Below are 17,037 nucleotides of genomic sequence, written 5' to 3' on the forward strand. Positions count from 1 at the left end.
TCCCTCCCTCAGAGTAACAAACACTCAAACGCATACAATGTTCCTAGGAGCATGTGCACAGTCTTCGGAGGGGTTGGGGGACCATCCCTCATTATACCCTGCCTCTGCTGCTGTGCCCAGTCCCAGCTGAGCCCAGGCTTCCAGCCAACCCCACCGAGTACCACACCTGTGAATGAAGCCATCTAGGACCCTCTGGACCAAGTCATCTGCCAGCTGAATAGCCCCACGTAACCCCAAATGGAGAAGAATCACCCCACTGAGCTCCACTGAATCCAAATTTTTAACCCACAAAATCATGAGACATAATTAAATAGTTGTTGATTTATGCCATTAAGTTTTGGGTAGTTGGTTATGCAATAATACCTAAAAAGACATTAATTTTCAAAAAACATTTTTACTAATCAATTTACGGTTAGGTGCTATTTGATACTGCTGAATAACATAAAAAATTCTTACATGGGCATTGCTCTCAGGGCTACACAATTCAGTGCTAGGAAGTTCTTGTAGTATATATGAAGGCAATGTTTTAAATATTACAAAGAATTGCACTCTGCAACTCTGAAGCACTTTTGAGGAAATTACTTCATGTTGTAATCACTTCTCAGCAGTTATGCCACAAACGCTGTATGCACAGTGCTAGGTTCTCAGCTTGCTAAATGCACAGCACCTCAGGGGCACAGAGGAAGACCTGCAATGGCCTCCAGAGGGTGGCTATGTGAGCCCAACTTGACAGCTCAAGCAGTCCAAAGGATGGCTGGCAAGTTCTGCGTGAAGAATGACAGCTTGGGAGACATCACAATTCTGGACTTCAAATTATACTACAAAGCTGTAATGATCCAGACAGTATGGCACTGGCACAAAAACAGACACATAGATCAATGGAACAGAATAGAAAACCCAGAAATAAACCCACAGTTATATAGCCAACTAATCTTCAACAAAGCAGGAAAGAACATCTAATGGGAAAAAGGCAGTCACTTCAACAAATGGTGTTGGGAAAACTGGACAGCAACTTGCAAAAGAATGAAACCGGACCACTTTCTTACACCATACACAAAAATGAACTCACGATGGATTAAAGACCTAAATGTGACACCTGAAACTTATGGTTTAATGAAATCCTAGAAGAGGGCACAGGCAATAACTTCTCTGACATCAGCTGTAGCAACTTCTTTCTAGACATGGCTCCTGAAGCAAGGAAAACAAGCAAAAATAAACTGCTGGGACTACATCAAAATAAAAAGGTTCTGCACAGCGAAACAAACAACAAAATTCAAAGGCAACCTACAGAACGGGAGAATGACATATTTGCAAATGACATATCTGATAAAAGGTTAGTATCCAAAACATATAAAGAACTTATACAACTCAACATCCAAAAAACAAAGAATTCAATTAAAAATGGGAAGAAGGGATGAACAGACATTTCCCCAGAGGCATTCAGATGGCCAACAGACACCTGAAAAGATGCTCCACATCACTCATCATCAGGGAAATGCAAATTAGAACTACAATGAGCTATCACCTCATATCTGTCAGAATGGCCAAAATCAACAACACATGAAACAACAGGTATTGACAAGGATGTGGAGAAATAGGAACCCTCTCGCACTGTTGGTGGGAATGCAAACTGGCGCAGCCACTCTGGAAAACAAGACAGAGTTTCCTTAAGAAGTTAAAAACAGAAATACCTTATGATCCATCAATCTCACTACTGGGTATTTATGCAAAGAATACAAGAACACTCATTCAAAGGAATACATGCACCCCTATGTTTACAGCAGCATTGTTTACAATAACCAGTATGGAAGCAGCCCAAATTCATGGATTGATGAATGAATAAAGAAGATGTGGTCTATACATACCATGAAATATTATTCAACCATAAAAAAGAATGAAATCTTGCCATTTGCAACCATGTGGATGGAGCTAAAGAGGATAATGATAAGTGAAACAAGGCTGGTCAGAGAACGACAAATACCATAAAATTTCATTCATATGTGGAATTTAAAAGACAAAACAAACAAGCAAAGGGAAAAAAATAAGAGACAGAAAGACAAATCAAGAAACAGACTCTTAATTATAAAGAACAAATTGATGGTTACCAGAGAGGAGGGGGGGTGGGGCGGGTGAGTGAAATAGATGATGCAGACTAAGGAGTGCACTTGTGATGAGCACCAGGTGATATATGGAAGTGTTGAATCACTATATTGTACATCTGAAACTAATATAACACTGTACATCAAGTAAATGGAATTAAAATTAAAACTTAAAAAAGGTTTGGTCACCTGTTCACTTTTCCCTACTTCTAGTAATATGCAAAATGTATAAAAACATAGGATATAAGGAGCCATGTTGACAAAAAATAACAATGCCATGTTGAAGATAACAAAACTGATCCATGGGCAAGCAAAGCCTCTGACCCACATTCAAGATGATGAGGCCTCAGACCAGAAGCACATATTTGCCAGCATCAGCCAGGCCACCTTGGCATTCTGGTTATGGGGGTAGGAATGGGTCAATGAAAATATTCCAAGAAGCAGAGTACAAAAGTGTGTAAAAGGAATCAACTACTGGCTTTGAAAGTGTGCCTGTGGGCACTATTTACTCTTTCTCGTGGAAATGCGACATCCTAAAATGCAAGGACATCAATTTGTCATAGTGCAGTAATTCACAGTACAGGCCTTGTGGTCAGAGGGGTCTGCCTAAGAAGGCCAAGCCATCATGCATCAGATGTGCAACCTTCTGCAACCTTCTTACCTCTTTAGCCTGAATGTCGGCACCTATAAACTTGGGATTGCATCAATCCTCCCCCAAACCATTCTACTGGATTAACATATACACACACAAAGCACTGAGCCTAGCATTTAGGGCCTGATACACAAAATGCCCCATAAGTGCTAACCATTACTGTTGACAATAATGGTATTACTACCACTATTTCCTGATACCACTTGTTTCCTGATTTCCTCCTACCCCTCTGAAACTCCTCAATGAATTGGGGCTGAGAAAACACGATGGGTATCACAGTTAAAGGTATTTTCTCAACAACTCCTCAACCAGATAGGCAGGTAAATAGTGCCTCCAATACAGCATGTCTTGTGCAAGAGCTTTCGATCATCAGTGCTGACCTAAAAAGCTTAATAGCATCAAAAGCAAAGACTAAGCTCAAAATACCACTCCCCTGCATCTAGAAAGCAGGGTAGTAAAAGCAGCCCAGGATGCAAAGCTCTTCTGCCTCAGCCTAAAGGTCTGAAGTACACCGTCCACCTACCAACACAGACTAAGAGCAATCTCAAACTTCCCAAGATAGTAAGTCAAATGTTCTTACAAAAGAAAAAAAAAAAAAGAAAGATAAATACGTGAGATGAGGGAAGCGCTAACTCAATGTATTAAGTCAATGGAAGCTCTTCACGGTGTATATTAAATCATTACATGGTACACTTTAAATGTAATTACATTTTTTTGTCAATTATACCTCAGTAAAGCTGGAAGAAAAAAAAAATACTCCAGAGTTAGTTTCTCTACAGTTTTGTTATAAAACAGGAAAGTTATTCTGGAAAGTTTTTGAAAGCATTATTCATCACTTTCACTAGCAAAGCACAGAAACAAAGGAAATTGTGAAGGGAAGAGAGATGTATAAATTGCAATTTCCGGTGCTGCTACATCTCTTTTTCGTGTCCTGCATGAAACAAAAACTCAGAATTTGAAGGGCCCTCATGTGAAACAATGTTTATAAACAAATACTGGAAGGGATCAAAGCCAAAATATGAACGTTGCACAATGAGATAAAGTTTTATTATTTTAATCACTACCTAGCAACTTCCCTAAACACATATGGAGAGACGGAGGAAGCATTATTTTAATAAGATGTTTAAGGTCCTCAAACAGAGAAAAATAACTTTCAATATTGTGATGTGGAAAACAGAAATGAGAGGAGGTGGTCCTCTTGAATACAAAGAGCATTGTTGGTAACCTGGCAAGTCTGACACAATAATACTGCCATGCCCAGAACCTAAGCAAGTCTTCAAGGCACCACTCCCTATTTAGTATGATAAATAGGTCAGCTCTTGGGTGAAGTCTTCAGGTGATTGGTACTGGGTGCCTTTAGCTGAACTAAAGCATTAAAAGTTGCATCAATCTGTCAATCCTTATAACTACCTACCTAAGCAGAAGACGTTCTGTGTTCGTTTATTGCTGATCTAGTTCCTTAAAATCACCTTCTTAAGATCCAGAGAAGAGTAAAGAAGTAGTAATGGGTGCATGAATTACAGAGAACTGTGTAATAAAGGATTAGAGAGGTCACAAAAAAGTCTACTTTACCACTTTATTTTATAACTCAGATCATCTCTTTGAGCTCCAAGGTATTGTCAGATCTACTGCTAGTTAATAAATGCTAGAGTTCTTCAAAAGTGTCTGCATTTATAAGTATAAATATTACTTATAGTTTTATTCTTTCCAGGGTTCAAAAGACATTTTTAAATGGAAAATGTATAACCAATGTCTTTTAAAAATGAGCACAAATTTCACATAATTTCCTTGGATTCAGCAGTATGGCAGCCACAAATTGAGAAAGTAACAAGGTCTAATAGTAAAAATGAGAAAGAAAAAAGCCAACCAGGCTAAGAAAGTTGGACAAACACATTTCTCCTTGATCTGTAAGAGAATCAGCTTTAACACTAGATGATCAGAACATTTGTTCTCGATTTCCAACTGATTCACTAATAGATACTAATACTGGAATTGCTATAGTACTTTTACAAGAAAAAAAGTGACCCTTTAACAAATTATCCTGGAAAATGACACCTGGCACCACAAATCAAATGAAAATCAATCACTTTGTAAATCAGCCATTAAAATTGTGCCTAATCTATGTTTAAAACCTGAAGAAAAAGAATAAGAGCTAGCTAATATTGGCTAAGAGTCTGTTACATGAGAAGTAGTATTTACATTAAGTCACTTAATGTTCATTACTGCCACCAAAAGATAGCATTCCCAAACTACAGATGGGAAAACTGAGGCTCACAGACCTTGTGGGACTTGCCAAAGTTCAAAACTACTGGAACCCAAAACCAAAACCTGGAAAAGCTATTCCACAATGGACATCTTGGAAAAATCTAAATCAGTGTCACTGGGATTTCATTTCTTAAATCGCAGAAGAATGTTTCCATGATTTTTTAGGGAGAACAGTTTCACCACAAATTCAAGTTCCCACATTCAGCGCGGTTCTAATGAGGATGGGAAAAAACAATTTAGAAGACCTGATTCAAGTGAGCCTTAATCACTGGCAACCATTCCCAGCAAAAATGAAAGAACAGTTCAGCTAATACCTACTCCATTTTACCCCTACAAGGTTTTTTGGGTTTTTTGTTTGGTTGGTTGGTTGGTTTTGTTTTTTTTTTTTTTTTTACATTCTCTCCTTGAACCCTAACAACCTCATGAAGTAGGTGGCACTACAAGCCAAAGATCCTGGGCTCACACAGGTTACCCTTCTTACTCTTAGATACACAAATGATGTACTTGCTCTTCTGAATCCTGGTCCAGAATGTGTCACTCTCATGTGCCTGCCTCCTAGGACAAAAAGAAACATCCATAACCAAACTTTCTACCTTCGGTCAATTGCGTTTTTATAAACATTTGTGTTTTAAAAAGGGGTCATAAAATACAAAAGATAAAATTGACCGCACCACAGAAAGTTCGGGGTTTTATTAGCTCTCCAAGTTTCCTTGAAAAAAAATACATTCCTGAGAGTATGTGCCTTCAAAATTTTAAATATACTCATTTCATGGTTCTCACTTACAAATGCTGAAATACCACCATCTGCCAGATGTAGTTGTTTAAACAGCTATCAATCCAAGAGATGCACTTTCACTAATAGATCCTCTTGATTTGTCTGAAAGGTTTTTTCCAGATCTCTGACAAAGCGGTAAACGTACCAAATCCTGCATTCAACTTTAATGGATTCAGTGATTAGTCATATCCTGTGTGGTGGTACATCAGGAACCAATATCCTGTACATTTTACCTCCCTCTTCTGCAGGTGCTACTGGCTATAATAAGAGAAATTTCAGTTGGAGTATAACCCTGCTGGGCAGAAACCCAGCTAACTATTATTCACATATGACTTTGCACACTAGGTTTCAGAATTATAAATTATGCATCTTAAATGCCTTTGTGATAGAAGAAAGTTTGTTCCCTGAAAAATAGTTTATTTTTTAATTCTAGATGTAATGTTCAATTTAGAAAATTAGAACACAGGCATAATAAAAAATTTTTCCAATATTTTCTTAAAAGAAACAGAAAAAACCCAGTCTCCTGTCAACCACTTACACAAAAATGGCACCCTTTTCGTCTTTTTAATCTGTTAATACAACATATTTTCAGTATTTAGTAATTTTAGGTTTTTGAGATATGCAGCAAATTATTTTCTGAAGTGTCAGAGAAGGAAACATTGATTTTTATTGTAGGCTATCTTAAACAGGCCTTTTCAAAAATATAAATCCTATAATATAGATTAGTTTTCTAATCTAAAGGGATGTGACACAAATAACAAGAAAAACCATACACCAGAAAAAAAATAAATCTGAGTTCCAAAATATTAAGTCATACAGAATCTGAATTTTAAAAAACATCAAAAGTGGGAAAAATAATATTGACCTTGCTGTCATGTCTAAAACCACTTACATTTATATTGCCATAAAAATAACAACTTCATGAACACAAACATGTATGCATATGAATACACATATCCTACATTTAATATTAGGTAATATCATATAGTTATACTTCGCAAAAGGAATAGTGTTATTAAGTCACTTCTGAGCATGTAACTTATCCTAAAAGACACTTATCTTGAGATGGTAAGGAATTCTGAAGGACACTCCAGGCAAAATATATCGTAACTTCCAACAGCATGTGTTTGACCTAGGGTCAAGCCCCATCGTTTCAAAGTTACAGAAGCAAAGTATTTTCACAGAAAGGGTGGGTGGAGTAAGAGATTCTGCACCCTGTCTGCTCCTCTGAAGAGCCACTGCACATCACTCATATCCCACGGTTCCACGAGCACCGTATCGAACAATACAGACTCGATACGACGGTCTCTAGCTCAGGGGACTGGCAGCAGGAGCCCAGCCAGAATATCTCAATACGGGAAGATGAAGACGGGAAAACAGAGCCTCACAAAGCTTGTGAGATTCGCTAAAGCTCAAAATGTCTGAGCACCAAAACCAAAAACTGGAAAGGCTTTTCACTATGGACACCTTTGGAACCTCATGAGCAGCCTTCACTCAACAAAGGCAGCTGGTGAGCTAGGCAGGAAGGAATCTCTGGCTGAGGGAGAACAGGTGAACAGTCAGGGGCCCCTTTAAGGAGGGAGAGAGGGTAACAGAAAGAGCCCAGGGGACCTAGAGGCTCAGCAGTCAAGAACTTACCAGACAGCAACAGGACAGAGTGGGCAGGCCCAAGAACACAGGCCTCACACACCATAAGGGAAACTCCTCAAAATAGCCAGTGTTCACTTGAGATTTCTGAGCACCTCTGACACAGAAATCCATGTTTTACAAGGACTCACAGAACTATAAAACACCTAAAACCTGAGCTGTGTTCATAGTGACTTATGTAGTCTATATTTTAACATCTTTACTGAGATGGAATCACAAACCATAAAATTCACCCATTTAAACTGTACAACTTAAAGGTTTTTAGTATATTCACAGAATCATACGATCATCACCAGTATCTAAATTTAGAATTTTCATTACCCCCAAAACAGACCCATCAGCAGTCACTCTCCATTACGCCCAACCCCCAGCCCTAGACAACCACTACTCCACTGTCTCTACGTATAGCCGTGCCTATCCGGGTCATTTTGTATATACAGAATCATACGACATGTGGGCTCTTGTGACCGGCTTCCTTTCACACAGCATAACGTTTTCAAGGTTCATCCATGTCGCAGCATATGTCAGTATTTCATTCTTTTTTATGGCTGAATAATATTCTAATGTATAGATAAACCGTATTTTGTTCAGTTGACGGACACTGGGATTATTTCCGTTTGGGGGCTGTTATGAATAATGCAATGAACACTCACATACATGATTTTTGTGTGGACATGTGATTTTATTTCCATCGCACACATATTTTATAGTCTAGTTTTAAGAGAAAAAAATTAAATAATTGACATTTCAAGTCATTTGGCTATGGAGCTTCAAACTTTGTTTCTAAGCTCCAATATCAGTTGATAGAGGAGAAAAAAATAAGCAATAGTAATATTTGTACTGGCATAATCACCTAAGTAAGTAATGGCATAAATCACCTAAAGATGGCAAGCCAGACATAAGACACAGAGCTATGAAAAAAAAGTGATTTATACATACTTCTTCCAAACAAAATTTTAAATGACTAGAAGACAAATATATATATACACATATACATGTACATATATACCAGCTTTATAGTATGTTCACAGAACTCTGCATTTCTTTTCATAAAGCTTTTTCCATTTTCCATATAAGACAGAAAAGACACCAAAAACAGGTAAAATCATATAAATTTACTGATTCCCCTACCTCTACTGCCACTGACCTTGGTCCAAGCTAGGAGTGTTGTATGAGTGGCCAAGGAGGAGGAAAGCACAGTGTGCAGACCTAACCAACCATCTTACCATGAGGAAAAGGAACTGTGGAAATCACCTACCTGGACCAGTTTTACACATTTCTTCCCATCTTTGAAAAAATACAGAGGTCTCCAAACACCTCCTGGGTAATCAACATCACTAAGCTGCATCCAACTCTACAGGGAGGTTAAAACCTCCCAGGGCAAATGGAGGACCCGCCTACAGGTTAGTGGTACAAGTGAGACTTGAAATATAATCTCTGTGACCAACGCATCCGGGGTTCACCATGAGCCAAGAAGCACTTCACATCAGCCAGACTCTCTCTGTGAATCTCAGATCCTAAACATTTCTATTTACTGCTGGCACCTACCCAAGGATCCAACTGACAGAATTAGAGGCGCCAGACCCAACATAGGTATGTTTCAGGGCCAGATTCCCACACTGCTCTGGCCACCTGCCTTGAACCAGGCCCAACGCAAACCCTATGACTATCCCTCTGCTTGATCTAAAAACAGACTGGCCTCCTTCAAAAGAGCTGACACAAAAGAATAACTTCCAGGTACTCCAAATCACACTAAATCTTAGCTTCAATTATAATGTTTGTACCAATATGCCAAACACACCAAACCCTAGAGTGCTGGTCATAGTCTTCCAAGAAAAAGTATATTTTTTGTGTAAGAATGTGTGATGTGTTTATTCTCCACTTTTTATTTACTCCAACTGTAAGATTACTATGCAGAAGACGTTGCTTATTCAAGTAAGACTGAGGCAGGGCCACAGCCCCCAAGCATTCCACCCGGGGTTGGGGGGAAGGGGGCGGCAGAGCTCAGTTCTGTTCCATAGATAAGCACACTAAGTAGAAGTATGAGGTGGAGAACCTCAAACAGCTTGGGAGGCAGGGCCAGCCTCCCAAAGATGGGTCATCTGAGCTGAAGCTCAATAAATGAACAGACGCAGAGGGAGCAAGCATCCCAGACAGAAGAAACAGAAAACACCAGAGCAAAGGCAGGAAAGTGCAAGCAAGCCCAAATGGGTGGGGTATGGGATGGGGAAGTCTGGTGAGGGAGAGTCTGGAGGCAGGAGTCCCGAAAGGGGCAGGCTGGAGGCAGGAGGGGTCCCGCAAGGGACAGGCTGTGCTGAGGTGGCAGGACCTGGCCTCTAGGGAAAGCAGGTGCGGAGGACCTTACACAGAAGAGTACAATGAGATTTGCATTTTAGAAAGATCAGCCTTTCAGATACACTGCATTTCTTTTTCACCTTTGAGAAGGTAGAAAATTTTAATAAAACAGTAACATTTACTTCATTTCACTATGTTTATGCTTGCTTCTATTGTCATTCACACTCTGCAACAATATAACTGTTTTCCTAAAAGTTTCAATAAGCTTGTAAATGTGTCAACAGTTATATATGTATTTGCAGGAAAATCTCACAGCAACTGTTAAGATTTTTCATCAAAACCATGAGTTATATGGTTTCAGTAGTCAACAGTTCCCCGCCCCACCCCTGCCAAATAGAGAAGAGCACATTTTCAAAAGTGTCTGTAAACTCATATTTGTTTTTTTAATAACAAAATGATTCTAATTACTAGGTTTCCCTGCCTCAGTGACAGAAGCAGTGGCCCCAAAGGCCAGAGGCCACAGAATAAAGCCAATCACACACACACACACACACACACACACACACACACACACTGCTCTTCTGACTGCAGTACTGTTTAGGCAAATATTAACACTTTTACCTAATCTTTAATTGAATTACCACTGCCTTCTTAAGAGGAAAAAAACCAAACAGGAATAATAGGATACTTGGGAAAGCTTCCCAGGAAGTAAAGCTGGTGAGTGAAACATTAGTGATTCAGATCCAGCCCTGAAGAGTTTCATATTCATCATCTGTCCAGCACTTACATCAACCCTGCAAGGGAGTAGCCCACTTTAGTCATGAGCAAAATAAAGTTCTGTAGGGTTCATTTGCTCAAGGTTAAATGGTAATAAAAAATAGTCATAACAATAATAAATAAACCTATGTCTCTAAACCCAAACCAAAGCTCCTACCACCCCCAAGAGAGGAGGACTATGGGGGAAGCAGTGAGTTAAGGGGTTCCTGCAATTCCCCTCCCTCACTTTACCCTTCTTCCTCTGTTACTCAGCACTCAGCTAGCAGCATTTAGACTGAAGGCAGATCCCATCCAAAGAGCTATTCCAGACATCTTCCCAGAGGACCACTAGTCCCTATTACTACCCTGCCCAAATAACCTAGTCCTTCCTGTACCATCAAACTGGGTAACATCCCACTGGTCATGCCCTGGCATTCAGAGTTTTCCTCCTGATCCTGACCCACCATCTTGCATGAATGCTCCACAAGAGCCAAACTAGCCCTGAAAGCCTGACTCACCTGGGATCACACAGTTTCCCTTCATACCATCCCCTCCTTTCCACCTCTCAGAAACGCAGCAGATGCTCTCCAGATTCTCATGCCTGGACCCCACGGCAGACCTTGAGAACCAAAACATCTTAGCCAGGCAGGTGCTTTTTGAGATTACTCTAGTACCCAACTAGGAAGCACTTGCCCTACAGTAAGGCTAGCTGTCCCATTCACTAAGCCCAATACCAACCCTAGTGACCAAATGGGACCCCCCCCAACCCAATGCCATAATAACCACTCATGTCTCTAAAATCTGGAATCAATTACTGTCTCTAACACCCTGTTGTTAATTAATGCTACCACCTACTATTATTGTTTTATGTACCCATCTTGTCTCCTAGATTATGTTCTTCTTGAGTGCAAGGATTTTGTCTTATAGTTCTCCATAGAACATAACATTTTGTACACAGCAGCCCTTCAAATACTAACATTTTTTTTTATTTTTTTTAATGTTTATTTATATTTGAGAGAGAGAGGAAGAGACACAGCATGAGCAGGGGAGGGGCAGAGAGAGAGGGAGACACAGAATCTGAAGCAGGCTCCAGGCTCTGAGCTGTCAGCACAGAGCCCGACAGGGGGCTTGAACTCACAAACCATGAGATCATGACCTGAGCTCAAGTCGGATGCTTAACCGCCACCCAGGTACCCCTAAAATACTAACATTTTTTAAGCAAGCATGAAGACTTTCTCCTAACCAGATTTAGGATGTACAGCAGGAAAAATGGGAAGCCTCGGGGCCAACCTTGATTCACTCAAAATTAAGGAGTGGCCAGCAAAGAAAACTCCAGAAACCAAGGGCACCACACTAACAAGTCACTGCAGTTGGTGCTCTGTACCCTGTGTCCATCAGGATTCAGGGATGAGTCAGGCTGCAGGCACGAGAAGAACAAACAGACACATACACAGCAGCCAGTCCTCCAATTCCAAGCACTCAAGAAGGGTGCCTGCAAGAGAATCCTCAGTGTCTAGCAGAACACCCTCCTTAGACAGGGTCAGGATGAGGATGGGAAGACGGAGATGGAAAAGCCAAAGCATCTTCACTCGTCAGCGATCATAAGCAGAAAAACATTTTTTCACTAGAGGAAAAAAAAAAAAATGCTATGACTAAGTGTAAGCCTTCAAATATCTGCTTATTGAGGACATTTCTGGTATTAAGTCACACCACTCCACTGCCCAGAAAAATTGATTTGTTTAACCTGAAAACAGCTCAAATATAATGCCAAATATAATAGCCCCACCACACTACAAAACGCTTATAGCAGAGAAAGCTTTGGTGACTTGGGACCTTTATTCTCCCTTTTCCATTCTTTTTTTTTTTTTGGGGGGGGGGCAGACTTAGTTGATTTTTATTCAAAGCCACAGGATCTTTCCACATTTTCCACCAGACAGGGGTCTGTCATGCCACATGTCACCTAGCAACTCAAAACACCTCTCCACAACTACCCAGCTACCCAATTCTTCATACAAAATTTATCTTATCCTATTAAACAATAAGGGATAAAGAAGAGATAAGAAGATAAAATCTACAGCAAGTCTTAATATGTTTGCTTCATAATCACCTTAAATAAAATGGGAGAAATGAGAAGAAAGACTGAAGTTTAATCTTAACCATTACCTAGCAATTTCAGAAGAAAAAACACAAATGAACCTAGAAGACACTCAGACTCTTGGAACATCTGAGAGTCAACAGTCTTGTGATTCAATGATTAAACTTTGTGTACTACAAAGCCCATCTTTAAATTCACCCACTGAACTGTGGATTGCACTGAAAGAGCCTTTAAATAATTTTAGAATGCCCTGAGTCATCTCTGACTCCTCCCTCTCGTTCATATCCAACTCCAGTGCTACCACCACCCTCTGAGAATCATCCTCCCTTCCTTCTCCACCTGGTGATCTCACACTTACCCTCTAAAAACTTAGCTCACATGTCCCTTCTCTTAAGGATGCCTTCCCAGACTCTCATAAGGGAACTGCACTCCCTTTTCCATGGTCCCAGGTCACTATGGAACAACTACCACTAATATTTAAAAACACTAGTCCAAATATATTACCAAGGCTCCTCAGTTACATCTACCCAACATCCCAGATGCTCCTCTCCTCACTGCCCAATCATGTGCCCGGACACACCACTGGTCTCCTTCACTGGAAGGACCATGGAGCCTCTTGTCCTAGACTCTCACATTCCAATTTCCACAAAGCAGCCAATGGGCCCCCTACATGTCCAGCACCCAGAACAATACCCTGGACACAGTAAATGTTTAAGAATTTCTGTGGGAAGGAATGAATGATCCAATCAACCAAATAACTACATTTGTATCTCCCAAACAGCCTTTTTTAACCAAAGTCCATTGTGCGCATAATGAAACAGAACTCATTTTAAGCATGTAAAACAAGTGAAATGAAAGGAAACGTCCCTCACCTCTCCCTATTCAGTAACTCAGGCACACCACAGATTATGTATTATTGTATTTCTCTTTCCGTTCACAACTTATTTTGGTTTCCGAAGTACATATACAATCTGATTATTGATTTAGAACATTTATATCATAAACTGCCATTCATAAACAGTCTTTTTAAATGCTAAATGTAGATGTGGAGAGCATGTTTCTTTCCCCTTGTCAGCAATGTAAGATAAACGGATGCCAATTTCCACTAATTTTATTTGATTTTCAATAACAGTTCAACCAAGTGTAAGGAACGTTTTAGAGCAGTTAAATAAAGTCAACACCTTCCACCATTGTGTCAGGTTCCTAAATGACCCCAAGATTATCTTGAAAAGGCCAAATTCATGCTATTCTTTCCAATATATACTAAAAATCAAACAATAGCGTAAAAAAAGTTTTCTCCCCTTAAGTTCAGAGAGAACTGAAGGATGCTGCCCCCCAGCACCCTGTATACACCCAGACTGGCAAAGCCACCGTGTACTGCCTCAACGCCCACAGAAGCTAGGGCTACTCCACTACCGGGAACAAATGAGAAAATGCTTAAGTGACCTTGCTGTCTCCACAAAACGTTACTCTACAGCAAAGGAGATATCCTCAGGTGCTTGACAGAAACTTCGGAGGTGTAGGCTGTTGTCAAACACAGACAGCCGATAAAACAATTTAACAAAATGCCTTTTCACTTCTGACACATTGTAGAGGAACGCAGTTGAGTGGAGACAATGTTATCACTCCACGAAGAAAAAGGGAAATCTACTCCACTCCTAAATCAGACCCTGGCTCCGCAGCCCCGGCACCATATGGAACTAGTTCCAGATACGTAAACGCTGAGGTCCTCGCAGGAAAACTTTTAATGCAGTGACTGACTGCAGGGTTGTGCGTTTTCAAGGAGCGCTGCACGCCAGCCTCTCCTGCACCGGGATTCCGTGCCCCGCTAACGTCCGCGAGCCGGCGGAAGCGGGGGTACCCCTGGGGGCAGCCTTCCCGACCGCGAGCCGGCGACTGTCCCCCAGCAGCCGGCCGTGCCCGCGGGCGGCTCCGAGGACAGGGCTGGGCGCTCCGGCTCGTTCCCCCGCCCGGGCGAAGGGAGAGTTGGAGCACAAATGCGGCCGCTCTCCGCCGTGTGTGGAATATTTAAACTCTGCTCCAACCTAAAAAGTTCCCTTTCCCCAGCCTCCGCCACGGGGCCTGGGAGCTGGGAGAGGCCTGAGGCTGGATTTCAACCGCCCGCAACCGCGGCCGGGAGAGAGGCGTCCGGCCAGGCTTCGCCCGCGCCCCCCGGAGGGCTGGGCTCGGGCTCCGCTCCCAGGACAGGCTCCGGAGGGGAGCCGGTGGCCGGAGCCCCGAGGGAGAGGAGGGAGGCGCTCGGCCCGGGAGGGGCCGTGGGGTCCGGCGCGCTCACCCGGGGCTGCGCCCGCCCCGCCGGCCCGCGCCCACAACTTTGCCGCCCGCGGCCCCGGGGCGGGGGGCGCCCGCGAGGCCCGGCCCGGCCCGGCCGCCGCACTTTCCCTTTCCCCGCCTCCCATCCGTCTCCCTCCTCCCCTTTCCAGGAAGCGCCATATTGATCCCGGCGCCTTCCCCCTCCTCCTCTTCCTCCTCCCTCTCGTCCTCCCTCCCCCCTTCTCCCGCCCCCACCTCCCGCGCCCCTCGCGCCCCCCAGCCCCTCACCTTGGCGATGGCCTTCCGGTAGCGGGTCACCGCTTGCTGGATGAGGCTGAAAACTTTCATGTGGCCGTCGCCGCACGGCACGACCACCCGGGTCCTCCCGAAGCACACGGTCACTTTCATGCCGCCGCCGCCGTCGCGGGCCGGCCCGCGCCCCTCGCTGACCGCGGCCGGAGCGGCCCCGGGCCGGGGCGGCTGGACGCTGGGCGCGGCGGGGCCGCTGCACGGGCGCGCGGGAGGCTAGGGGCGCGGGCAAGCGGCGGCGCCGGGGGGCCGCTCGGCTCGCATGCCCGGCCCGGCCCGGCCGCCCTCGCCTGGCCCGGGGCTCGCCTCACCTCTCCCCGCTGCAGCGCCCGCAGCCTCCGGCCACCTGTTCGGCGTCTCGGCGCGCTCGGCGGCGGCGGCCCGGGGCTGTGTGGCGCTCGCGCTCACTCGGGGCCGCTGGGGGAGGGGACGGCGGCGAGGGGAGGGGAGGAGGAGGAGCAGGGCCGGGCACACAACACCGCGCACATGCGGCAGGGGGAGGCGCGGCCCGATCCCCGCGCGGGGCGGAGCGCACGGCCGCAGCCCCACGCCCCCGCCGCCTCCCTCCTCGGGGCGCGGGCGGCCGCGGGACCCCGACCGCACTGCCCGCCCCTGCAGGCGGCCCTGCGCCTGGTCCGGCCCTGTCCCCGCGCCGCCGCGGAGGTGGGAGCCCGGAGCGCCCCTCCCCCCGCCCAGCCGACCCCCGCGCCTGGGCACGACGTCCCCCACCCGCGCCCCTCAAGCGCCCCAGCGCGCTGCGGGGCTGCGCTCGCCTCGCTGAGCCCCTCCTCGAGGGCGCCCGCTCCACACCGCCCCCCCCCCCCCCCACCGAGGTCTCTCCGGAACCCACCCCCTTTCTTTGTCACTTTTAATCCCCTTCCTCCGGCTAAGGGATTCAGGAGAAATCGTTTCTAGAGAAAACACTTTACTCTTGGCGCCGCGGACTCAACGCGCGGAGACGCTTAGGGAGGGGCCGTCCCCACGTTCCCCCAGGAGGACAGGGACCGGGCTGGGCCGGGGTGTTCCAGCCCAGGTTTCTCCTCCCGCGGGGGCCCTCGCGCGCGGACGTACCCCTCCGGCCCGCAGCTTGGCAGGGTTTATGCACTGGCTCGCTTGTTCGGCTTCAAGGCCGGGCGGAGGTTGTTATGCGTTAAAAGCAAAAATTAATCGGCTGCTCTGGGGAGAGGTTGGTGAGGCTTTGACTCGACCCAGCCTTTCTTCGGAGGCCACACTATTTACCTTGAAGTTTCCGGTGACCCCGTGATGACCCACCCGCTTCAACACGTAGACCTTAAACATCCGCAATTCAGATAATTTTATTTCTTAAAATTCTGCAACATACCCAATCCTCACGCAGATTCATGAACAATAAATATATTCCGAATGCCTTGGGGCAAAGCTGTGGAAGGGGATCCCCACGATGCGCCGGTGCTTAAAGCGGGAGCTTAAATCCCAGGAAAAGAAAGCGACTCCGTAATGAGTTACATGCATGCGGGACGTGAGACATTTTAAAACAAAGTGGACCGAGTCAATAAAAGTCATTGGCGCTTGTCTCTGTCTTAGTTATGAGCTATGATTCCTTAACAACTATGTGTCCTTGTGTTTAAAGAATGGCAAATGTCAGCAAAGAGTCGTTGTTTGCCCATCTTTCCCAAACCATACTAACTTCATTTTTGCCCGTTGTACCTAGCATATGTGAAAGCAATTAACAGCTCCCTTGAACTCGAGTAGAACTTCCTGCATTTGGATCAGAAAGAGCAGGTGATCGTCCATCCCTCCCATTCCATCTCCAGTTTTAAAATAAGGAAACAAAGAAATCATCTACTTTCCTGAATCCCAGCAGCTTCCACTGCTCCACACTGCCCCAAGT

General features: G+C 44.4%; 1 protein-coding gene across 13 annotated transcripts in view; it reads right to left on the minus strand.

Annotated features, from left to right (window-relative positions):
* Positions 1-15,327, minus strand: part of PARD3 (par-3 family cell polarity regulator) — a 676,275-nt gene extending 660,948 nt beyond the window's left edge. For all 13 annotated transcript variants that reach the window (XM_047865961.1, XM_047865959.1, XM_047865960.1 and 10 more), the window contains exon 1: positions 15,147-15,327. In XM_047865961.1, coding sequence (XP_047721917.1) covers positions 15,147-15,266 — 120 coding nt within the window. In that variant the 5' untranslated portion in view covers positions 15,267-15,327. The remainder of the gene's footprint in view (positions 1-15,146) is intronic.
* Positions 15,328-17,037: the final 1,710 nt, after the last annotated feature.

The sequence above is a fragment of the Prionailurus viverrinus genome, chromosome B4 (assembly GCF_022837055.1).
Source record: "Prionailurus viverrinus isolate Anna chromosome B4, UM_Priviv_1.0, whole genome shotgun sequence".
Taxonomy (NCBI): Eukaryota; Metazoa; Chordata; class Mammalia; order Carnivora; family Felidae; genus Prionailurus; species Prionailurus viverrinus.